Source organism: Esox lucius, chromosome 15 (assembly GCF_011004845.1).
Source record: "Esox lucius isolate fEsoLuc1 chromosome 15, fEsoLuc1.pri, whole genome shotgun sequence".
NCBI classification, from domain to species: Eukaryota; Metazoa; Chordata; class Actinopteri; order Esociformes; family Esocidae; genus Esox; species Esox lucius.
The window spans coordinates 34678044-34704833 of NC_047583.1; the positions used below are offsets into that span (position 1 = coordinate 34678044).

Below are 26790 nucleotides of genomic sequence, written 5' to 3' on the forward strand. Positions count from 1 at the left end.
CAGCTGCTAGAATCCTGTTATTGTTAACTTATAAACCAATACATGGACTTGCTCCTACTTACCTCGCTGAAATGATCCAGCCATACATAACTACACGTAACCTACGATCGCAAGATGCAGGCCTTTTATTTGTACCTAGAATTTCAAAACAAACAGCCGCAGGCAGGGCCTTTTCTCATAGAGCTCCACTACTGTGGAATGATTAGCCAATTAAGGTTAGAAATGCAAACTCAGTGCAAACTTTCAAGTTTCTACTAAAGACTCATATCAACAGCACAGTCTATGATTAGGTGTAGCCTGGCCCAGGGGCGTGAATGTCACCAGAAAGGCTTGATACAGTCCACCCTTGCTGTCTTGCCAGATGGGCTCTCATCCCCACTGGAATGCCCTCCCTCCAATGCCTCTCGGGGGCGGAGTCACTGGCTTGTTGTTGTCTCTCTATTACGCCCTTGTGCAACTGGGCTGTACTCTGCTGGCAATACTCGGCCCTCATTCAGGTTGGTTGCAGTTGGTGGGTGTCCCTTTGGTTGATGCCTGGCAATGTGGGTGTATTGATTTCCTGCCTGTTGGGCCCTGTCCGGGGCCTCCCCCAGATATGGTCACAGTGTCACCGGACCCCCCCTCTATAAATCCTTGTTGATATGAAAAAAGCATTTTCTGAATTTTCCCAGTCTCCTGACGTTTTAAACATAGCAGGACATGAGGTCCTGGCCCACACATGCGGAGTACCTGGCTTGAAAGACCCGTTGCTGTCCCTGTCCAAAGTCTTCCTGGTTGTGTTGCAGATCAAGACAATACCTGACGATTTCAGCTGCCACTGTGCTGACACCTCCCTCTACCCCATGTTGTCCCTTTCCTTGTCCATCTGGTAATGCTTCCGACCTGGACTAAGTTTAAATAGACTCTAGACTCAGCCCACATGCATTTATTAATTATTACAATTATAATCTTAATATGTTCACCCAGCACAGCCAGAAGAGGATTGGTCCTCTCTAGGTTTCTTCCTAAATGTTGGCATTCTTAGGGAGTTTTTCCTAGCCACTGAAATTCAACACTACTGTTTGCTCCTAGGGGTTTAAGGACAGGTGTCTTGTAAAAGCATTTTGTGACAACTGCTAATGTAAAAAGGGCTTTATAAATACATTTGATTAATTGACACCTACAAATATCAAATCCTCAACATAGGCAACACAACAGTTGTGGTGTAATAAACACAAACTGAGTTTACACATGTTAACGCGGGGCACAAATTCAAGTTCAATATGCAATGCAAGCTCTAAGTCATCTTACAGTTGTAAGGAGTGACACATTACGTTAGAAGATTTCCATAATGAGCTATTAAAAAGGTATTGCATAGATGGATATACAATTGTTTTTAGAGGGACAGGTTGCCTGGATAGGAACTTATTGTAAAATCCATAAATATGTTAGAGTTGCAATAAGGTAAAACACTTTCAAAAATGAAGATGAATAATGGGGAAAATGAAAGGTTTAACTTTATAAGGACAGTCAAACGAATATAGCCAACTTCTCTGTACATCACTAGCTGATATGGGTTTTGAGCTATTAGAAAAATGCATTTTTTCTGAAAAAAAAGTAGAAAGAAAAGCATCAATTATAAGGGGGGAATTGGGATAAGGAAGGCCTAGCTTTTTGGACAAAAATTAATGGGCTGACATTTTACATTGACACACTACTAGCACAAAAATAAAAGCTGCCCAAATTCTCGGCAGGAGGCTAGTTTTACCTGCCAAATAGTAATTCACCAAAAATGCTCTAGGGGCACTCGGTGCTCCACCGCTATGAAATGGGATGCAAGTCAGAGGTTTTCCACAGTCAGGCAGCAAGTCTGGGGCAGGTGGTGGCCGGGGTTTACATTGCGCGCGGATGGTTTTTCCACCAAATTGTACGGCCAATGGGACCGCCCATACGCTTCGGTCCAGACCTCCTGGAGTCAGAATTTTGACATTTACATGTACACGTTTTACCGCCCAATCGTACGACCTAAGAGATCACCCATATGCTTCAGTCTGGAATTCAAGTCCAAATTTTTATGTTTACTGGGCATTATTCTTCTTAAATGTACCACAATGGGATTATCTATAATACACTTCGGTCCATACAAATATAAAAAAAAAATCTGCCAAATTTTACCAATTCACTTCAGTCCAAAGACCACAGAATGCAAATTGTGACATTTACACACACATCACTGCTATGCAGGATGTTTAGACTACATCCAGATAGAGTGAATTAAATATATGGTAACTTTGTATTACACTGCAAGACTACTGTCCATATCCAGTGTATTACATTGCTGCCGGCAGTGTATTACACTGCATGTCAACCATGCCGGAGACAATGTAACACACTGTATGCCCAATGGGATCAGCCATACACCTCAGGTCCATACACCTCCCCTGAGTGAAAATGTTGACGATTACTGGGCAATTGTACTTTTATACTTCCCAATTGTATGCCCAATGGAAATACCCATACATATTGGTCTAAACCAGATGCAATGTGAATGGCCCCCCGATGGCCAAATCTGTACACAGTCCAATTGCAATGTATATCAGTGGGAAGGATTTGCTCCCCAATTCTAGAAGGTAAAGAAGACTCAATATGCTTAATTTTAAGGCCTATTGAAAGGGCCCCTTCATATACATTTCAATTGGATGGTGTACATTTGCAGTGTACCACATTGTCGCCGGCAGTGTATTACACTGCCAGTTCATCACATAGCATCTCCGGACAGAAACCGCCTACGGGCCCCAGACGGGGTTTATTTATTGGACACACACCCCAGTGTGTGGCTGTGTCGGTGCCTTCTTTGGAAAATGTCTAGTTTTCCATACCACCATTTGTCCCCGGTTCCATATCTCTGTGACTGTTAGGGCTAAATTCAAGCTGTTGATTGTCCTCGCACCGCTGACACATGTATGTATGTGGGAAGCAGAGAAAAAAATGCAGCCTTGTCATCTCGCGTCGTTTGGAAAACATTTCATGCGCCATCTCAAAGGGGATCTAATATTTTGTGTATTGTCCACCCTATCCACAGAGGAGGGGCCGTTGCTCCCGAGCTTGTTGATTTTGGCCGAGATTGGACCGATGTCAGGTTTAAAACTGAGAAAAAAGCTGGCGTAAATTTGCCCGGTATTCCGGCATTAGACCAGTACAGTTGCTTGCTGCCTGGTGGATTATTTTTCAAAAATGCCCCACCAACGCCCCGCACCCGCGGCCTATTGTTAAAACAAAATGGGCGGGGGGTTACAGCTAGTATGGGAGGCTGCATTTCCGCCGTTCCAAGTATTAATGTAGATTATTGCAGTCAGTGTGATGTGGACTCAGCAAATTGCATGGTTGTCCAAGTCAGTGTTGGTGTGTAGTGGAATAGTGAGTTTACAACACTTCACTAATTCAAGATAAACACCACAGCAATGTTTTCCACTGTGTTGGCACAATGAGACCTGTCCAGTCAAATGGCCCGTGGTACTCTGAGCTGTAGTATATGGAGTTCTTCAAGACTCAGGTGGATTCTCCTGTCATCTCACTGTCGATGATTCATCTAGAAATGGAGTGTGAAGCCAAGTGATCTGACCCTGGCATCGTTCTGCCATGTGAGTGGTCAGGAAGATTTGGAACAGATTTGTTGTAGAAATCTATTTGTTGTAGAATGGAATTAGGCCATCTTTGGGGCTTGGAATGGAATTATGCCATAGAAACTAAATATAGTCTATTGCATTATAATAGAGCTTGCTTACTTATCAGAAGCATAAAATAATGCTGGCAATGTATTCAACTACTACTAGGCATCAATAAGAAAATGTAAAACTTGAAGAAGTAGTGATATTTATGGTGGACACATCTGTTCTTTGCAACCAATGGGGGGGACTTCAGCCAATTAAAATCATATCTCCGGAAATTGTTCACGTGACATAGAATATACAGCTGTAGAAAATATTTAGACCACTACGAAATTATCCGTTTGTCTGGTTTTACTATTCATAGTTATGTGTTTGAGTAAAATTAACTTTTTTTTATTCTAGAAATTACTGACAACATTACTCTCAAATTCCAAATATCCAAAATATTGTCATTTAGAGTATTTATTTGTAGAAAACAAAAACTGGACAAAATAACAAAAAAAATATGCATTGTTTTCAGACCTCAAATAAAGCAAAGAAAACTAAAAAAAAATTCAACAACAAAATACTAATGTTTTAACATTCATATTTGGTAGAATAACCCAGATTTTTTATTAATCACAGTTTTCATTCGTCTTGGCATGCTCTCCACCAGTCACTGATGTTGGGTGACTTCCTGCCACTCCTGGCACAAAAATTCAAGTAGCACAGCTTTGTTTGATGGCCTGTGACCATCAGTCTTCCTTTTGATCAAATTCCAGAGGTTTTCAATGGGGTTCAGGTCTGGAGATTGGGCTGGCCATGACAGGGTCTTGATCTGGTGGTCCTCCATCCACACCTTGATTGACCTGGCTGTGTGACATGGAGCAATGTCCTGCAGGAAAAACTCAGAGTTGGGGAACATTGTCAGAGCAGAAGGAAGCAGGTGTTCTTCCAGGATAACATTGTACTTGGCTTGATTCATGCATACTTCACAAAGACAAATCTGCCCGATTCCAGCCTTGCTGAAGCATCCCCAGATAATCACCAATCCTCCACCAAATTTCACAGTGGGTAAGAGACACTGTGGTTTGTAGGCCTCTCCAGGTCTCCGTCTAACCATTAGACGACAAGGTGTTGGGCAAAGCTGAAAATTTGAACCATTCCTCTATGGTTCAATCCTTATGGTCTTTTGCAAACTTCAGCCTGGCTCTTCTTTGCTTCTCATTGATGAAAGTTTTTTTTCTAGCTTTGCACAACTTCAGCCCTGTCCATAGGAGCCTGTTTCGGACCGTCCTCGCCATGCACTTCCCCCCAACTGCTGTTTGCCATTCTTTTTGTAGGTCTTGATGTCCTAGTACGGTTGTTGAGTGACTTTCGAATGAGTTGACGGTCATTTCGGTCAGTGGACAGTTGTTTTCGCCCACTGCTAGTCCGTAGCTTTGCTGTCCCCAATGTGTGTTGCTTGACCTTGTTCTTATGAACTGCCGTCTTTTCAGGATGGAATCAACTTGACCCTCACTGTATCACTCTGCCAGTAAAGCCAGAAATTAACCCTTATTTTCCTCACTTAAAGCTTTTCAACTATTTTGTCATGCTGAATAGTTATTGTTTTATTCAAAATACCTTTGAGGTTCTACTGGCACAGTTTTTACCATCTGGCTGGTCCTATTGCAAGAGGATAGTAATGACCATAATAGTGGTTTTATACTTTTCCTCATTAAATTAAATTTGGTTCAGGTAATCACCTAATCAGTACCTCATTAAGTAAAATGAGGAGTGCCTGTTTTGGAATTTAACAGACACTGGAATGGAAAGTCTGCCATACATGTAGCGAGGCTGATTTAAGAAGAATTAGGAGATGTATGTTACTTAAATCATATAGCAATCACAACATGATTGGTTAACTGGGAATATAAAGCATTGTTGGAAAAATCTATTCTAATTGTTTGAAATAAAATGGAACGCAAAAGAAATCAAGCATTCAGAGCTGAAAAAAGCATTGTTCTTTCTGATGAGGTGGAGGCACCAACACCTATCTATCAAATATAGTACCAGTATGATGCAGGGTTTTAGACTTGTGAACGGTTAATTTTGAACACATTTGTTTAAGTATCCTATTTCTTGTTTTAAGTACAAACCCGATTCCAAAGTTGGGACACTGTACAATTGTCTGCGTTATCGTTTCTGAACTGATTTACAAATGAATTTACAAATTTACAAATGAACGGAGGCAACATGGCTCACCTGAAATTGACCGGCCTTTTTTTTCTGTTGACGCTGGCATGTCACTTTTTACGTGGACTTCTCGTGTATGGAGAACCTATCCAGTATAGTCGGGAATTCCTTTTGTTTTTGCATCGCACCAGCGTATGCACCGTGGACTCTTCCGCAGTTATCCCCACAGAGATCCTCCGGTTGCCGGACCCTTACGCAGGGAACTGGAACCAGGCGCACTGGACGAGGCCGACAGCAAGGAAAAGAGGAAGATGTGGCGGTGTACGCCAGAGGCTCAGGAGACAGGGACATATGCGGATCCCCCTTCCTACAGTCATCCTCGCTAATGTCCAGTCACTCCGGAATAAAGTTGATGAGCATCAGGCAAACGTCAAGTTCCTGATGGAGTATAGCAGTGCCTGTCTTCTCGCCTTCACAGAAACATGGCTCAAGGAGTACGATTTAAAGTCCGATCTGGATATCGATGGCTTTGGAGTTCCCTACCGCTTGGACAGAGATTCTGCAGTGACTGGTAAGTCACTTGGCGGGGGATTGTGTCTGTACGTAAACAAGAACTGGTGCAGTACAGTAGATGTCAGAGAGTCACTGTGTACGCCAGACATTGAACTCCTCTCTGTATCTTTAAGTCCCTTTTATCTTCCAAGGGAATTCCCCCAATTATTTGTGAGTCTTGTTTATATTCACCCGAAGGCTAACATTTACAGGGCCACTCAAGCTATGACTAGATCTGTGCAGCGGCTACAGGGGATCGCACCGATCCTAATTATGGGTGATTTTAACCTTTGTTCATTCAAAATGCTTGGACCTTTGTTTTGGGACGGTTAAGGGGGCTTATAAATCTCTCCCTAGAGCCCCTCTTGGAACATCCGACCATAATGTTGTTTATGTAGTTCCGACGTATAAATCAATCCTGAAGAGGCACAAGGCAGAACGAAGATTGGTTCCGTTATGGACAGAAAACTCTGTTCATTGTCTTCAGGACTGTTTCACTGACACTGATTGGGATGTGTTTAAAAATGCTTGTCCGGATTTAGATGAACTGACAGAAACTGTGTATGCCTATATATCCTTTTGTGAGGAAATGATTATCCCCAAAAAATCCATCCTCATTTACCCCAATAATAAAGCCTGGGTTTCTAAATTAGTAAAAAGCACAATTAATCAGAGGAACATTAGTTTTAATCAGGGGGATATGATACAGTACAGGGTACTATCTAAACAGTTGAAGAGGTAACTCAAACTTGCCAAACGCGTATATAAAGATAAAGTAGAAAACTTGCTGCGTACTGGAAGCTCACGTCCGGCATGGGAGGGCGTAAAAAATATAATGGGGTTGCAGTCCAAAACGCTTTACATTACTCAGAGTGGAAAAACAGACTTGGTCGGAAAAGTTTTTTTTTAAAATGTTGATTTAAATCCTGTGAATAATAATATTGTGCACATTGATAAATTCATGGTCTTGAAACTCTTTCGGGGTGTAAAAGAAAGGAAAAGTCCAGGTCCCGATGGGATTGGGGGTCGTGTTCTGAAGAATTGTGCTGTACAGCTGGCAGACATCTTCTGTTTAATTTTTAAGTTGTCTCTACAGCTGTATAGGGTCCCTTGTCTTTGGAAGGACTCAATAATTGTTCCTGTGCCTAAGATTCATACTCCTAAGACCCTCAATGACTTTAGACCAGTGGCACTTACATATCTTGTCATGAAAGCTTTTGAAAGGCTAGTGAAGGATGCACTTTTGGACACTGTACAGGATAAGTTAGACCCTCTCCAGTTTGCCTATAGGTCGGGCAGAGGTGTGGACGATGCAATAGGGACACTTTTAAACATGGTTTTTAAACATCTTGAGGGGGCCAAGTCCCTTGCCCGTTTACTATTTAGTGACTTCTCCTCTGCTTTTAACTGTATTCAGCCCCATGTTTTAGCAGACAGGTTGAAGAATATTTATAACATTGATACTGGATTGATCTGCTGGCTAATGGATTTTTTAACAGTGAGGTCACAAAGGGTGAGAGTGAACAGTGTCCTATCAGATGAACTTTTTACTTCTACTGGTTCTCCACAGGGTTGTGTCCTCTCCCCTCTTTTATTTGTTTTATACACAAATAAATGTCAAAGCCAGTATGAACAGCACCACATTGTTAAATTTGCAGATGATTCAGTTATTGTGTCCCTCCTCAGTAGTGATGATCCCGAACACGGTCCTGTGGTGAAGGATTTTATGGATTGGTGCAAATCCTCCTTTTTAAACAACGAAAAAACGAAAGAAATGTGCATTGATTTTTAAATAAATCACACTGTTATTTCCTCTGTTTTGCTGGACAACCAGTCAGTTGAACTAGTACAGCAGTACAAATATCTTGGGACTGTAATTGACAGTAAACTGTGCTTTGAGTCCCAGGTTGATGCTGTGTGTAAAAAAGCACATCAGCGCATGCACTTTCTTCGTAAGCTTCAGAGTTTTAATGTTGACACTGTTTTTATGGAAATGTTTTATTCTTGTTTTATTGAATCTGTTCTCACTTGTTCTTTTATCTGTTGGCATGGGTCACTGTCTATTAAACAGAAAAATTGCATGCAAGGTATTGTTAAGGTATGCAGCAAAATTGTTGGCAGACCCTTAAATGGCCTACATGACCTGCGAATGGCACGGTGGATTGTGTTCACCGACAATGTTTTCTGGAAGTATTCCTGAGCCCATGTTGTGATTTCCATTAGAGTATCATTCCTGTATGTGATGCAGTGCCATCTGAGGGCCCGAAGATCATGGGCATCCAGTATGGTTTTCCGTCCTTGACCCTTACGCACAGAGATCGTTCCAGATTCTCTGAATCATTGGGATGATATTATTTACTGTAGATCAGTGGTCACCAACCTTTTCAAGCCTAAGATCACATCCCAAGTCCAAATGTAAACCAAGATCTACCACTTGCAAAAAATTATGAAAAAACGAGGCCACAATGTAGTTTGACATTCTTTGTAGCCTGTTAGTCAATACAAAAATACTTAATTCTAATAAATGTTTAGTATGAAAATTAGTTATTAATCCATATGAAATGTGTATTTCTCTCCGGCGCGTTCTGCGAAGATCGTGGCTCAGTATCATCAACTTCATCTTTGCAGCCGACACAAAAAAAACATTTGTTTATTAATAAACAATTAAAACATCTCATTGAAATATTTTACATATTCATAATCATTACTTTTGCTGGTTCTTTGAGACAGCTTTTAGGTGCCGTTTACATGAACGCGTCACCACTCCATCAGAACCGAAAATATAGAGAGAGCTCTTCATATGTAAACTATAGGCTATTTGATTGGACAGCCTCTCCCTCCCCTAGACACCATTTAGTGCACACAATAGGCTCACACATGTTGCATTTTAAATTAATAAATAATAATGAATACAAATATATATATTCTTTTTTTCTCTGATTTTGAAAACTCTTCGCGATCGACTTAAAATGCTTCCAAGATCGACTTGTCGACCGCGATTCCGCGTTGAAGACTGGGAGAAGCCAGCCACCCTTCTGAGAAAACCCATTTCAGCCGCTTGTACTCGTGATCTTGTTCTTTCGGTCATGACCCAGCCTTCATAACCATAGGTGAGGGTAGGAAGGAATATTGACCGGTATATCGAGAGCTTTGCCTTCCGGCTCAGCTCTCTTTTCGTCACAACGGTGCCGTAAAGTGAATGCAATACCGCCCACGCTGCTCCGATTCTCCGGCCAATCTCCCGCTCCATTGTCCCTTCACTCACGAACAAGACCCTACCCGGAGGAGGCACTCCATCGGTTTCCTGCTGAGAACCATGGCCTCAGATTTAGAGGTGCTAATCCTCATCCCAACGGCTTCGCACACAGCTGCGAACCGGTCCAGTGAGTCCTGAAGGTCACAGACTGTTGATGCCATCAGGACCACATCATCCGCAAAAAGCAGCGATGAGATCTCCAGCCCACCGAACTACAACCCCTCCCCACCCCTACTACGCCTCGATATCCTGTCCATAAAAGTTACAAACAGGATTGGTGACAAAGCGCAGCCTCAGGTCTCAGATCCGATGACATCACAAAATCAATCATCGACCTTCGGTCTAGGGTGCTCTGGTACCACATACACTTATGAGCATCCTTATGTTCGAACATGGTGTTCATTATAGATAATTCATGACATGCACAGAACTCTAACAACAAACGACCACTCGAGTTCAGATCAGGGAGGCCGTTCTGCCCTATCACGCCTCTCCAGGTGTCTCCATCATTGCCCATGTGTGCGTTGAAGTCCCCCAGCAGAATTATGGAGTCCCCTACTGGAGCCCTATACAGGACTCTGTTCAGGGTCTCCAAGAAGGCCAAATACTCCGAACTGCTGTTCGGGGCATATGCACAAACAACAGTCAGAGATCCCCCCCTACAACCCATAGGCGTAGGGAGGCGACCCTCTCATCCACTGGGGTAAACTCCAACACTCAGCCGGGGGCTTGTGAGTATCCCAACCCCCGCCCGGCGCCTCACACCCTGGGCAACTCAAGAGAAGAATAAAGTCCATCCCCTATCCAGGAGTACGGTTCCAGTACCGAGACTGTGAGTGGATGTAAGCCCCACCAGATCTAGCTGATAGCGCTCCACCTCCCTCAAAAGTTCCGGCTCCTTCCCCCACAGAGAGGTGATGTTCCACGTCCCCAGAGCCAGCCCCTGCCACCCGGGTTTGGTCCGTCGAGTGGTGGGCCCATAGGATGGATAAATGATATAGAGCTGAATACTGATTCAGATTAAATAAAAGTTATAGTTTTATTAGATCTCAGTGTGGCATTTAACACTGTAGATCATAGAACACTTATAGATAGGCTGGAAAATTGGGTAGGACTTTACCGGGACAGTCCTTGATTGGTTCAGATCTTATCTAGATGGCCGGAGTAACTTTGTCACCATTGGTAATCATGAATCTGATAGGGTGGCTATGATATGTGGAGTTCCACAGGGATCAGTTCTCGGACTGCGTCTGTTTAATCTCTATATGCTACCTCTAGGCCAAATTCTACAGAACAACAACATTAACTACCACAGCTATGCCGATGACACTCAAATATATATGGCTCTCGAACCCTACGACAGCAACTCGGGCCCTTAAAACCAGGGATCAAGTGGGTAATCTTGGTGTTCTGATAGACTCAGACCCCACATTTAACAGTCATATAAAATCGTTACCAAAACAGCATTCTGTCATCTAAAAAAATATAGCCAGAATCAAAGGCCTGGTGTCCCAAAAAGACGTGGAGAAGCTCATCCATGCTCTTATCTCTAGTAGGGTTGACTACTGTAATGGCCTCTTAACTGGACTCCCTAAAAAGACTGTAAAACAACTGCAGCTCATTCAGAATGCAGCTGCTAGAATGTTAACCAGGACCAAGAGAACAGAGCACATCACTCCGGTTGTAAAATCTTTGCATTGGCTTCCAGTCAATTACAGAATAGATTTTAAAGTGGTGCTTTTAGTTTAAAAATCTCTGAATGGTATGGGCCCGAATACATTTCTGATATGTTTGAAGAATATAAACTGAGCAGAGCTCTTAGATCCATGAACAAAGGTCAGCTAGTAGAGTTCAGAGTCCAAACTAAACATTGGAGAAGCTGCGTTTAGCAGTTATGCTGTACACAACTGGAATAAACTACCAGAAGATCTTAGACATGCACCAAACGTATACATTTTTTAATCCAGGTTAAGAACACTTCTCTTCTCACATGCCTTTGACTGAGCTCTTAAACTCACTTAAACGTAACTGCACTGTTTAATCTATTTGAATTCAATTGCATTTTATATATTTTTTTCACTGTAAAGCACATTGAATTGCTTCTATGTATGAATTGTACTATATAAATAAACTTGCTTGATTGCTTGCATGTAATATTCAAGTAAATAAGCTTGGCAAGTACCGAGGAAAGTGATCAAGTTTCCTTGATAAGTTCCAGCTTCATTTAATGGTTGGATATGATACATTTGTGGAAATAAACATTTAAGAACAATGACTCAATGATTATGAAAGCTCATGTCAGTTCCTTGTATTGTCCATGATTCTGGGGTCCCATGAAAAATACTCCATCTTGTGGCTACTGTTGGTCGGCCAGGTGGTCAAACAAAATAGATAATCTTGAATTTCTCCTTTCCCGCCTTACGACTGTTGTCCTTTCTTGGGCATCTTGACTTTCCTTTGTTCCAACTTCGTTTGTACGTATTCACAGCTTTCTCAGAATACATCTTGTTTAGCCGGAAATATTTTTCTTTTGGTCCATTTCGATTCCAGGCATCGTTGTTAATGATCCTTTTCGTTCTTGATGGTGTCCTATTCGCGCCATGATATTTAAACTTGAACACATCATGTGCGTCAGAGGCTGCAGTCCTCCTTTTTTTGTATTTGTATAACTGGACAGCACTACATTTTACTTGTAAAGTAATTCTATAATCGCAGAAAACAACATTGCATTATGATCTGACACGAATAACAATGTTAAGCTTCTGCACAGCTAGTGTGGACTCTCTCATTATAGCCCGAAGAGAGGTTCACCCATGTAATAACTTTACGTAGCCTAGACACAGGAGTTTCTAGGTCTTAACTCTTACAAATAACAATGAAGCTTCTGCACTGGTCAGGTTCCGTGCGATAAAAATCGCAGCCTAAACGGGGGGCTACTAGGGCTTGTTCAACTACCAAACGCTTTTGCAATCTTGACAGTTCGTTATGTGGTGTAACCAGGCCAGCTGACAGTCTTGCCTGGGCCCGGGACGAGATAATCCTAGATGGACCCCCTGTGCCCAGATCTCTCCTTTTCCCTTGCTCTTCCTCTCCTCAGCTCTTCCTCTCCTCTCCTCACATCTCTCTCTGCAAAAGACAAGTGACAGGCATTGACAATAATGGTTATCATTAAGAAACAACACATAAGCTGTTGCCAAATACACTCTTCATATGTATTGGAATTCTGACACTAGCAGGAAATAAATGAACATTTACCATTGTGTTTTAGGCTACTGCTGGTGTGACATGTTTAGATTTGAACTCCAAATGCCATGCGCTGAACTTTCCTTATGGCAAAATAATTTATGATGTTTTTAAAGTCCAGTTTCTTGGCAAGTTGACGCTATATAGAGAGCATTGCCAAACCGTTGAGCCTCTCCTGGGACATGTTAGAGCGCAAGTAGTTTTTTATTATCTTCATTTTACTGAAGGCCTGCTCATCTCACAGGCACAGTCACAGGCAGAGACCGGAAAATACACAGCAGGACACACAAGTCTCCATAAATGCCATTGTGTATATGGCATTAAGTAAGTCCAGAGGTCCAGTGAGGTCATTCTTATATTTCTCAGGGAGCTTTGAGCATGATGCACTGATGCTGTCCTGTGGCATATTTCAAGAAACACTCTCACTCTGGGCTTTGCTCCTCTGTCCCTTGCTTTTCTGACTCATCAAAGACCTCTTTCTCTGTCTCATTTCTAACTGGGATTTGATGCCCATGGAAGTGACAACAGCAGTTGCCTCTGTCAGAAAACTGATGATGCACGCATGCAGGCAATCTCCTCCTCCAGTTCCTTTATATGTGGCCACAGGATTTTTATTCAGTATGCAAGTTTGTAATCCTCTCACTTTTCCTGCCATGTTAGCTCCATTATCACAGCACTGACCCCTGCAATCAGCTATATCTATCCCATGTTCACGTAGTGATAGTTCCACTAATGTGGCGATTTCCTCTCCTGTCTTTTTTGAAAAGTCCTTAAATTCAAGGAAACTTTCATTTATTTCTCACCCACCCTCAGGGGAAGTTTGACTGACATACCACAGCAACAATACATTTTGCTCTAAGTTTGACACATCTGGGGTTGCATCATACATCATGGAATAGAATTTTGTTTCTTGCCTTTCCCTCAAAAATGTGTTTAGGACACGCTGAGCACAAAGTTCAATAAATTCATTTTGGCTGTCAGGTGAAAGGTAAGGAGCTTGGAGTCTCTTTCCCCGTTGCCGATGCTCTCTAATGTTTTTAAAAAAGTCATTTATGATACTGTCATACTTTGCCAACAGCTCAATTATGCCAGGAAAATGTCCATTGTGTGGCTCATCTAGTGTATTTTTGCTGCCCCTTAATTGCAGATTCCTGAAGGCTAAGTACAGTGTTACATCCAGCAGCCGCTTCAGTAGTGCTTTGTTTATTTCGATTTCTGTCTCCATACATTTTTGTTTTTGGCTGTCAATTCCAGAAGTCTGTAGGACAGAATGACAGTGTTTGTGTGCATGGTTTCTTTCATGTTCTGGAAATCTCTCATAAAGCTTTCTGTATTTAATATTCAATATTTTCATTCCATCAGTGAAATTTAGTGCACTAGTTGATGTTGTGTTTGTCTAGTTTAAACAACACAGATTAGAGTCGAGACACTATAGAATATATAACATTATTTTTATAGTTAATTCTGAGACAGATAAGAGGTCTATCATAGGATATTTCTGAAACCCTGAACTCACACTTTATGAATGTATATGTATCAATATAATTATCACCGAATCATGGAAGGTACTCAAGTGTAATGATAAATATATGGGTAAATCAAGTATAATGGACTAGTAACACGGAGGGCCCTAATGGCGCTATTATTTTTATACATATTCTAAAAACCTGTGCCACCAATATTTAACAGGGAACGGATCTTGGACAGTTGCGAAACAATGGTAGCGGATGGAGACAGAGATCCGCCCAAGAACTAGCATAAGGGGATGGCCAGGAAGGTTATGCAAGATATCACTGAATAAAAATGTGTGTCCCGAGTTGACAAGACAGTTGTTCTTGCAGGTCAACTCGGCTTTTATGATTGCTCATTAAAAGTCTGATTTGAATCCACAAAATCCTGAGTTATTGCATCCTTTTTGGCCAGAAGACATATTTTTGGAGGCACTCCTGAGATTGGCAAGGGGCCAGGACTGTGACGGCTGCCAGAACTGGGGGCACTGGGGGTCGGGTTACACAAGCGTGGCCACGCTGAGAGGTAAGCATGTTCTTGCTTTAAATTTATAAGTTTGTGTGACTTGACCTTCCAGGCTGGGCAGACGCACCACGTTAGGCCTCTCCAAATTTAACGAACTATGATGTATGGAAAAAGGAGTTTTTGAATTAAAAAGTAACGTTTGATTATACTAACACTCTGTAAATACATTTGTTAATAAGTAAGGAAGTTGCAACTAAGAGAGGTCTGTCGAATACCGCCTTAGGTTTGGCTGCCTAGAAGGGTCTGCCTTCGACAGGAAGTCCCCCAATCCACCTTGATAGAAGGAAAGCCACAAGGGACAGGGATTGCAGGGCCCCGTTTATACCAACCCAGCATAATAGAGAGGGCTACTGAGGGTTGGGATACGGTTTGGGTGTGTTGGACGTCACTGTCGTAACGTTTGAAGTAACCATACTAAGAGAAAGTATAATTCGGAATGTGAGTGATGAGAGAGAACTAGTAAGGTATCCGACTGCGTGGACATTTACACAAAAAGTAACTTGGATAGAGATTGGTCAGATAAGGATCTGGTCAAGTCATCCAGAATTGAATGGGCCTATGGGCAGACAGTTAGAGCAGCCTTGTGAAATATTTCAGTTTAATGATCCTTATGTGAAAAAGAGAAAAACTGATGCAGTATTAAATTAAGTAGCTGTGTAGATGGGAAAAATTTCACGAACAACACTTTTTGAGAAAAAAGACAGGCTGCGGCTATACAGGAATATAGTTACACACAAGTATATAAGAAGTGATAGCAATATCACAGTCACTACATTCTCCCTAACCATATTAAGGGAAAGAGAGAACGTAGTTAGGTGTATATCTACAGCAAAAGAGCTACAAAGATACAAGACAGCCTGGACGACAAGAGTAGACGTAGTTTGGATAGAGGTAGGAGAAATCAGAATATGGTCCAGCTATCCAAGTTTGGACGCCCATATAACTAGACAGCTAGAGCAGCCGTTAAAGATAATTTGGTTTGCCGATCCACATGGGCACAAGAATACGGTTTGAAACGTTACCAGAGAAACAAAGAATTTGCCTGCCAGTAAATGTATACCCCCTGAGAGACAACATCACTGCAACTACTATCTCTGTGACAATATTTAAGAAAGAGGAGGCTGTCTGCCGTGATCCAGACACCGGCAATGTATTGATTAGGTTACAATCCACACGCAATAGATAAGCAGAAAACGTGGATAGACGTAGCAGGTGGAAGAATCTGGTCTAGTGACCCTGAACTAGACATACCCATAATTAGACAACGGCAGAGGTCGTTAGAAGAAGTGTGGTTTTAGCTAACTCTAGGGAAAAATACATGATTAGGCCATACTCATATGAAAAGGTGTTGGAAAGAAGGAGGCTTCAAGATAGATGGGTGCAGAGAACGTACCAAACTTGGAGGGAGGATGTTTTGATCACCCTGTTTATGACTAAAGTATACAAGGAGGAGGTATATGTACAAAAATACGAGGATACAGGTGAAATAATAGCAAGGAGAGTGATTTGCAGGATCGGGAAGTGATTTGGTTGTCCTACCGAGGTAGGCGAGTGTGGTCCAGTCATCCAGACTTGGATGAACCCCTTATTAGGCAGATGCAAAGACAAAGAGAGTGCATATGGTTTTAAGAAAATATGAAAAAAGTGTAACAATGGATTTGTGTATTGTGATGTGGCACAAAGTTAAATAAATGGAATTGCGGCCAACAGTAATTGCTTCAGTATGTCTTATTGCGGTTGTCGGTAATCAGTAGAATTGTTAGACTGGACTGAAAACAGATAGATAAGAAAGGTTCTGGGCAGTTATCCCAGAGGAGAGAACAGGCCAAGTCAGGTGGCAAGCATCCCAAGAACTGGCAAAAGGAAGGGATATCTGGCATTTTAATCTAGAACACAGAAAAAACAAGATGGCGGGAACACCAGTTGAGATTTTAATGAAGAGGTTTCCCCTGTGTGGAGAAGAGATTAAGACCATTTCCGAGACCCTAGAGAAAAGGACAAGAAAGATGGCGACAAAGTGGCCGAAAGAAGGGACATTTGATGTGTCGTTATGTGAAGAAACAGACGCTATTGTAAAAAACTATAAAAGTACTGATGTAACAGAAAAGCGGAAACGAAAGCGAAGCCAGGAAAGGGAGGCGATTAAATTGTTCTTAGAAGAAGGAAAGGGTGAGTTGGCCAGTATAGCCAGAGCTAGGAGCATGATAAAGAGGGATGAGGAAAAATCAGGAATGGACTGATAGTCCCCCGCCATATGGAGGGATACAGTGTCCCATGGTAAGGGGAATGGTGAGAGTCGAAGGAGAGATTGAGATGGAGGAGGAAAAGAGACCCGTGAAAGTCTCCACCCCAGACAAAGATAAGGTAAAGAAAGGGCCTACATTAGATGTAGACTGTTATAAGGGGTGTATTGAATTGCTAAAACCAAAAGGAAAAGAGGTACCAGATATGGGATGGTCCCCTCAAAGCAGAGAGCAGGAGTTGAGAGAAAGGGCAGAAGGAGTGGAGGTGGTCTCAAGCGGCTATTCATTGCGGAGTAAAACACAGACCTCAGAGGATGAGACAGCCGTGCAGTGCCCGATTCTGATAAAAGGAGACAATCCTCAGTACCTGCCATGGGCTACTCAGGACCTAGAGGCTGATAAATTACCCACCCTGCATAATGGGGCTGGAAAATGGATAAGGAGATTGGAAGAACAGACCACGGGGAAGCTTCTGGCGGTGGAGGACCTGAAGGCCCTGCTGGCCAGAGTGATGGGGACGACCAAAATGGAGGCGATGCTAAGGGATGGTGGACTAACAGGAATGATAGGGACGGTCATAGGAGACGGACAATCCTTTGATTCCTTTCAACAGCAACTGTGGAGAACTTTGAGGGAAGAATATCCGGCTGGGACACCCATGGGGGAGACAAGAGAACCCAGCAGAATACCTACAGAAACAACTGGAGCGGTGGAGGCTGGAAACTAAAAAGGACCCAGAGACTGACGATCTGTTGGCCTTCATGTTCAGAAAGGCACTGGTGGATGTGCTGACCACACCAGTAAAGACTAAGCTGGAAGACAAAGTGGCACTAATGAAATCCAAGCCACACAAGGAATTCAGAGACTATTTTGTCCACGCCGTGGCACGATACAGAAAGAATGAAAAGAAAATGGCTGAGCAGGGTAGAGAGATACAAAGAAAGCTAACCCAGCTACAACTGGATGAACTGACAAAAAAGAAAATGATGATGAAACGAGCTAAGCAGGAACAGTGGGAAAAGACAGATAACCCGCTAATCTTTTGCTCTCCCAAAAGGGATTTAATCAAGGTTTTCTGTTTTGCAGAAATGATTGGGGAGCCACAGGAAGTGGAAATCACTACAGGCCAACAAATGCCAGTTGGGGGAAATTATTAATAAGCAAGGGGAGCTAAGAAAAAAAATGGAACAGGTGATTCCAGAGAAGGTATGGTCACAACATGACACAGACGTTGGGCTGGTAGAATCTGCAAACCCTGTATACATACAGGTAAAACCCGGCACTAAGCCTGTGTGGAAAAGACAGTATTACATGAAGCCAGAAGCTGAAGCAGGCATTAAGCCAACCATCGAGGGCCTGGTGGAAGGTGTGTTGGAAGAGACAGCTAGCAACTGTAACACCCCCCTGTTCCCAGTCTTAAAAGCAGATAAGAAGTGGAGACTTTTTACGACCAATAAATAAGATTGTGCAGGACTGCCAAGCGGAGGTACCAAACCCACACACAATGCTGACAAATATCCCAACTGACACCAAGTACTTCACAGTAATAGATTTATGTGGCGCCTTTTTCAGTGTCCCTCTGGCAGAAGAGTGTAGACACCTGTTTGCCTTTACATATGGAGGGTACACAAAACCAGGTATTGAAGGCAGATTTGGAGGAGCTCGTCTTAGAAGGTACATTAATCCAGTATGTAAACGATCTGTTAATATGTGCTCCTACGTTGGAGCAGTGCCATACAGATTCCATAAAAATACTGCAGAAATTAGCAGAAGAGGGACATAAGGTGTCCAGGAAAAAGTTACAATACTGCCAGACTGAGGTTGAATACCTGGGCAGGACGGTGGCCTATAAATACAAAACTATAAGCCCGGCCCAGCTAGAAGGGGTAAGCAAAGCCCCGCTGCCACAGACAGTAGGGCAGATGATGACCTTTTTAGGAATGACAGGATCCAGCTCAGACTGGATAGAGGATTATGCGATGAAGGTGGCACCCTTAAGAGAAATGATGAAAAATGCTGGACAGCAACAGTTGAACGCCCGATTGAATTGGAATAGCGATGCATTAGCAGCTTTTGAAACAATTAAACAAGATATGCAGTCTGCATCTGCCCTAGGGACACCCGACTACAACAAGCCATTCCTATTGTATGTTGCTAATAGAAACAGAGGATATGCAACCGCAGTCTTGATGCAGGACACCTGTAGCGGCAGGAAAAAACAGCCCATTGCATATTATAGTACCAAGTTGGATTCGGTGGCACAGGGATACCCACCCTGTTATCAAGGATTAGCAGCAGTCCAGTATGCATATGACAAGGCCTCAACCATCACCATGGGATACCCAGTAATTATCCACACCCATCACAAGGTGGCAGAAATCATAGAACAGTGAAGGTTTGTTTTGACGAATTTGAGGTTGTTAGACTACTTACCCCTGTTGACATATCCAGATATAGTTATCAAGCGATGTACGACAGTTAATCCAGCAGAAAGAGTCATTCACTAGGCTGAGGCCAGTCCTCCTCTCAACCCCATTTCCAGGGGCCAAGGAAGAATTATTTGTGGATGGATCATGTTATAAGGATGATGAAGGAAATCATGCAAGAATCGCAGTACTCAGGAAAAACAGTAAGGGCCAATTTCAAAACATAGTTAGTCAAGCATGTCCTCAGCCATGCTCCGCTCATTTAGCAGAGCTGAAAGCTCTGGCAGCTGCTTGTAAGGAAGGACGAGATAAAGTAGTTAACATCTACACTGACTCGGCTTATGCACATGGCGTTTGTCATCTGTTCGGAGCAGTATGGAAGCAAAGAGGTTTCAGGAAAACAGATGGAACACCCATCCTGCATCATAATCATATTCAGGATTTGATGAAGTCTCTACTACTCCATTTAAAAGTAGCCATTGTAAAGTGTCAGGCACATAAGAAGGGAAAAGATTATATCATTCAAGGAAATAATCCAATAGACAAAGCAGCTAAATTAGCATCAAAGTGTCACAGTGCGATAATGGCACACTAGTAGAGGCGGCCACCGGAATGGATGATATTATCAGGATGCAGGAAAGAGCTAGTATTTATGAGCGCAACGTATGGCTTAAAAAGGGAGCAACCAGAGATGAGGCAGGCCTCTGGAGGGCCCATACGGGACATTTAGTGGCACCAGCTGCCCTATTACGAATCCTGATCACGAACGCACATGGGTTCGACCATTGTGCAAGAGGCGAAGTAATGAGGAAGATTAAGGAGCAGGGATTCTGGTCACCATATATGCAGGCGACAGTGGACGCAGCCCAGGCAGAATTTGATGTATGTGCACAAAATAATGTCAGAAAAGGGATAACAACGCCACTGGGGCACATCCCAATTCCAGAGGGACCGTTTAGACATTTGGTGATAGATTACGTGGATATGCTGAGACCCATCCATCCATCATCTTCCGCTTATCTGGGGCCGGGTTGCGGGGGCAGCAGTCTAACCATGGATGCCCAGACTTCCCTCTCCCCAGACACTTCCTCTAGCTCTTCTGGGGGGACACCGAGGCGTTCCCAGGCCAGCTGGGAGACATAGTCCCTCCAGCGTTTCCTAGGTCTTCCCCGGGATGAGACCCGTCAATGGAAAACGGTACATGCTTGTGGTAATAGATAGATTCAGCCGATGGGTAGAGACTGTGCCCTCAGAAGACCAAGGGGCAGGAATAGTGATAAAATTTTTAACCAGGGAGGTGATGCCAAGGTTTGGCAACGGAGATTAGCTCAGACAATGGGTCTGCTTTCATCGAGAAAACGCTGACGCAGGTGGTTCAGCAACTTAGAATTAAGCAGAGACTGGGATGTGTTTATCATCCTCAGTCCCAAGGAATGGTAGAAAGAGTGAATAGAACACTAAAGGCAAAAATCAACAAAATCTGTGCCAGTGCTAGGTTGAACTGGGTCGATGCTTTACCGATGGCACTAATGAGTTACCGCATGCAGGCTAACAGAATAACCCATCTAACACCGCATGAGATGCTTACAGGTCGACCCATGCCAGTGCCAGTGCCAGTGCTCAGGGGTCCTTATGAAGGGCCGCCATTGGAGCAGTTAGAACAAGAACTCAGAGAATACGTACGACAACTAACTGCTATACATGAAGTTATTTATCAACAGGAAATCGCACGGGCACCAGAACCAGAGGACGTCCAACCCCGAGCGGTGGAACCAGGAGACCAGGTTTACATAAGGGTCTTCAAGAGGAGGTGGAATGAGCCGAGAAAAGACGAGAACGAGAAGGACCATATCGAGTGGTCCAAGCAACACCAACAGCGATACGAGTAGAGGGCAGCAACACTTGGTACCACCTAAACCACTGCACCAAGGTTCCACAGGGAGCAGGGCAAAGGCCACAGGAGGAAGAAGAAGGAGATGATGTTGATGATTCAAGTGAACCCGAACCAGCAGGAGTTGAGGGAGATCAGGGACATCCCACTCTACCCGAGGGGACACCATCGCCTGTTGGAGCAGAGTCCCCGGGAGAAGGCACGTCGGGTGTGGGCATGGGGCATGGGGCATGATGGCGGTCTGTCTGCTGTTGCTCGGTTGGGCGCTATGGCCGATGCTATTAGCCCAAGGAGAGATGTGGCGGAAGGTGATGGAGCAGCTTCCGACACCTAGGAACCCAGCAGCCCACGAAATACAGGAGAGGCACCTTCAGAAGGTGCACTGGGAGAATCAGACACCTCCATCCCTGAACAAGAGTTTGCCACCATCAACCTTGCAGACCTGGACTGGGAGTAATATGACTGAACTTTCATCCAAGATAAATGACTTGGGCAGAAGGAATGAGGTATGCACAGCAGCACTATTAGCAGGGATATTGCCATACCGTTTAATCACTAGGAGACATAAGGTAACTGTTTTCATTAGCACAGACAATCTTGGGGACCGAAACCAAACATTCTGGTTAGGAATTATAGAAGGAGGAAAACGTCGATTAGAGGTAAAGGCTCGCAGTGAGACAGGAGTGTGCGGCCCACCCGGAAGGAGACAGGTGCAAAATGGGGAATATCAGGTTCTGTGTAGACAACTGAAATGTAGAATCGGAATAGGACTTAGAATAAACAAAACAGGTAAAAGGTCCCTCATCAACAGTAAGAGAGAGAGGTACCGTGGAAATCAAGGGAGAAACATGGGGACGACTATGGGACAGAAACATAGATAGTAAAGAGTTAGACACTTACATACCCTGGGACCAAGGGAAAGAGGCTAAGCGAAGAAAAAGATCTATAAACCCGAAAGATACACTTGAGGCAATAGATGTGATAATTCCGAGGAAAACTAGATACGAGGTACAAAGGTCCATCAGAGTACGGTCTCAGGATGGAAACAACATGTGCAGTTGGACAAATGATGCTCAATATGGGCAAGCTATCTGGTCAGGAGGTACCTGCCAGATCAGGGTTGTAGAGTCAGGAGGAACATGGAAGATAGCGGTTGAGTACGACGGTAGCGTAGAAGGACTGTTTCTTGAATTAGTCATTACGGACTATAAGAATGGAAGTAAGATACAACGGATAGATTGGAGGCACAGTGACACAGGCTCGGGAGGCACAGAACTAGCAACCATGATAACACAGGCTCCAGAAAAAGAGCAGCAAATGATGACCCAAATACCTACAGAAGCACAGCCACTTCTGTTGACACCCATGAAGGAAGATGAGAGTCTAGAACCAGTAGCACAAGCCTTGACCACAGTCACGGAAATGACGACACCCCACACGGAGACCAGTGTAGAATCAGCCGAAGAGTTAGAAGGAGATTATATGGAAGCAGTTGAAAAATATGATTGGTACAAATGGGCTCAGTATACAGCCAATCAACATGAGGTAGAAAATTGTTTGGTGTGTTCACGAGCAGGGCATGGAGGAATGGTGGTTGTACCAATCGAGAAAGGATGGGAAGAGTGTCTAGATGAAAAGTTTAGTCTATGGCGTGGAGGAATTGATGATGATCGCTACCATGCTCCATGTTTTGTCACTTGTCTGTTCTGGTTAGGAAGCTCGAGGATTCAAACAGATATGAAGAAATATAACGTATGCTTAAATGTAAGGATACATTTGGAAGAAGCCGAGGTTACCCTTCCAACACCGGGCTTGAGGATAATGGGTAGACATGAATGTTTTCAAACACAAGGAACTGTTGATGTTGTACACTTTCCAAAATGTAAAACAACTATCGCTTTGGATATAGGAGAGGTATCTATAGTTCAAACAGGTACTTTGCAGCTTTACTTTGCTCCAAAGGGAGGGAACCAAAAGCATTTATTTGGAGCAAGACCAGGCCATTGCGGACATATTTTGGATGTGTGGAGGAAGGCTGTTGCACTCAGTGTTGCCACGTGGTTGGTCAGGCACATGCGCTAGAGTTAGAGTAGCCCAAGATGTGACCGTAATACCTCACGTTCAGTTACAAACTAATGCAATACAGCATCTTGAGGGGAAACTGGTGAGGTCACGAAGCAAGAGGTCCTACGTGCCAGATTCACAGGTTACCATTGACGCAATCGGACAACCAAGAGGGATCCCCAATGAGTTTAAAGCAAGCAGCGAAATTAGTGCGGGGTTTGAGTCTATAATCCTATGGATAGCACCAGCTAAGAATGCAGAGTGGATCAATTACATATACTATAATCAGCAGCGGTTTATCAATTACATGGATACAGCCCTGACAGCTCTGGGAGAACAATTACAAGCTACAAGTAAAATGACATGGCAAAATAGGCAGGCGTTAGATTGGATCTTGGCAGAAAAAGGTGGTGTTTGTGTGATGTCTGGGGAGCAGTGTTGCACTTTCATTCAGAATAACACTGCCCCAGATGGTTCCTTCACTCAGGCTATGATCAAGCTCAAGCAGTTGAGGAAGGAAGTGAAAGATAATGCAGGCTCAGATGCACACACATGGGACTGGCTGGAAATGTCATTGGGTCAGTGGCGCACTACCTTGACCAAAGTAGGGATTGTGATAGGGATAGTATTAGCTGTGTTGGCAGTAGTGGCGTGCTGTGTGATCCCTCTGCTTAGAGCATTTTTGACCAAGACTGTTGTATCTCAAATGCCTTTAAGGGCAATGGACTCTGCTGCTAGTGACCTGGAAGTTATTCCACTACAGGGTCACCCTGGACAGTACATGGACAAGTATGGAAACCCCTGCAATGCTAAAGGGAGACCCCTGAACTGCCCATATGGAAACCCAGACTGTGAATGGTCGGTCAGAGCAGGGGCTGGATGGGCGTGTATTGATTACTATCAGAACTCTATGTCAGCGGGTAACGTTGCTGTGGTGGTGCCAGTTGTGAACGGCAAGATGTGTGACAATCCTGTGATAAATTGTAGTGTGATTAACCAGGGCTATGAGGAAATGGAACTTCAGGCCTGACTAGGCCTAAAACATTACCCCTGCCCTTACAGAGGAGCATGGTGCCGATATTGTAGTAAGGGGTATCGACGAAAAATCAATGGGAAAGTGTTTTCAGATGGTCATGATCATTATCCAGAACCTTATGATTGTGCATTATGTCAAAGGGGGGACTGTCTATATTGTGCTGAGAAAGATTGTGCTCCAGCTTAAAGAAGGTTAAGGACACCTATGTGGCTGGTAGCCAACTTAGTACGGGGATACTCACAGCCGGAGTTGATGGTTTTATTACTTTCTTTTGTTTTTATATCCTTTGTATATTCCTGATTGAAGTGATATTCATTCAAATGATGCATGATTCATGTTATGCAATTTATACTCATTGAATAATTGTAATCGTTTGAAGACAACACTATTGCAAGGCTTCAAGAAAACCGTATGTAACCCGCCTAAAAAAAGGGGTTAATCAGTAAATTGTATTTAATTATTATCATTAGTTATCCATACTTTATGTTTATGAGTAATGGGGGTTTTATTTAAAAAATATATATATATATTTTGTGGGAAACCGGATGTAGCGCGCAAAAGTACTTCCATTAGCTTAACATCGCTAAAATCTGATGGAGCACTGCTTCAGGTTCTCCCGCGAGAACCCGAAGCAGAAAACTAAAAAGAAAACTAAGAAGAAAAGGTATGAAAACCTGTCTGTTTTGCTGACAGTTAAATACGAAGTTTGTTATGTAAACAACTGTGTATTTGTTTTAGAAGTTGGAGAGCCATCCAGAAATCGCTTTTATCTGTCCTGGTTCTCATACTGGAAATCCTCTCTTGGTAAGCTAAAGTGTTCAATGATTGCGTGTGTGGAAGAAACCACGAGGTGGCCATGCTAGCTCCAATTAGCGATTATTCAAACATTTTTGTTGTTTTGAAGGAATGTAACATTATAATAGACATTTATTTCATGGTTTAAGGAGAAATGTAAACTAATTTGGCATGTATTACAAAAATATGTTTCGTAACATTTTGCTTTGTGGTATATATGTGACTAAAGGTTAAAGTTACATCCAGGAGAATATGAAATATCATTTTAAGTTATTTAAAGTGGTTCAATTAGCAAATGCTGTAATTCATATAAATGGCTTTCAATTTAAAACTGTATTTCATTTATTTTGATTTTAAAATCTAAAGGAAATCCTATTGTAAAAAGGGATTAAAAGCAGAGAAAGAGAGTTCATTAGTACAATGTGTCTATAATTGCATTTCATTGAAATGACATAAGGTTAAAATGATATATTCTGACTTTAATAGTTAAAATAGCTATTTTCTTCATGTGAACTATGCTATGATATTTTCTGAACCTTCACCACAGCATCCCGGAAGGCTGTGGTAGGATTGTGTCAGTTCAACAAACCGGCACCAACGAGATTTCTCTTTCGAATACTTACCCTTGACTTTGACTATCCCCCTTTGACTAACTGACTCGAACTCTGGATTGAACTCTGGGATCCCTAAGAAGAAACACTTTCAGAAAGGACATTTTATTTTAAATGTATTCTGGGCCCATAGGTAGTGTGCACACAATTGTTGTGAAGTGCTTGAAATATTTTGTTGAACTAAAAAGTGTATATATTTCAAACTGTTACATCTGTGTACTGCTTGGTTATTACTGAACTTCTCAGCTCCTACGAACCTAGGGTGTACATACTCTGAGAGGGTTACACGTAGCACATGCTTACACTCACATTTGATTAATTGATCAAAAGGGGCAGGAGGTCTTATACTTCCTCTCAGTCAACAGGGAGGAAGAGGTTTGGCTTCCTGACCCTCTGGGATGATGATTGACAGAAGGGATTGTTTTAGCTGATTTCAACTCCTCCTGTTTGAACTGAGTTCCCCTCCTCACTCCCAAGTCTAGATTATGGGGCTTGGGGAAGCCCCAAAGGGGGGAATATATAGAGAATATATAGAATATATAACATTATTTTTATAGTTAATTCTGAGAGTGATAAGAGGTCTATCATAGGATATTTCTGAAACCCTGAACTCACACTTTATGAATGTATATGTATCAATATAATTATCACCGAATCATGGAAGGTACTCAAGTGTGATGATAAATATATGGGTAAATCAAGTATAATGGACAAGTAACACGGAGGGCCCTAATGGCTCTATTATTTTTATACATATTCTACAAACCTGCGCCACCAATATTTAACAGGGAATGGATTTTGGACAGTTGCGAAACAATGGTAGCGGATGGAGACA

General features: G+C 42.9%; 1 protein-coding gene across 4 annotated transcripts; it reads left to right on the plus strand.

Moving 5' to 3' along the window:
* Positions 1-5774: 5774 nt before the first annotated feature.
* On the plus strand, positions 5775-26382 carry LOC109615369 (syncytin-2-like). Of its 4 annotated transcripts, none has more exons than XM_034297201.1 (3): positions 5775-6375; positions 14782-14889; positions 21266-26382. In XM_034297201.1, exons 1-3 carry the CDS (start codon positions 5850-5852, stop codon positions 21445-21447), a joined length of 816 nt encoding a protein of 271 aa, XP_034153092.1. In that variant the 5' UTR covers positions 5775-5849; the 3' UTR covers positions 21448-26382. The 4 variants fall into 4 exon arrangements, with proteins under 4 accessions (XP_034153092.1, XP_034153090.1, XP_019900097.2 ...); XM_034297199.1 differs by having other exon boundaries at positions 5787-6375; XM_020044538.3 differs by lacking the exon at positions 14782-14889 and having other exon boundaries at positions 5787-6375; positions 21280-26382.
* The last annotated feature ends 408 nt before the right edge of the window (positions 26383-26790 follow it).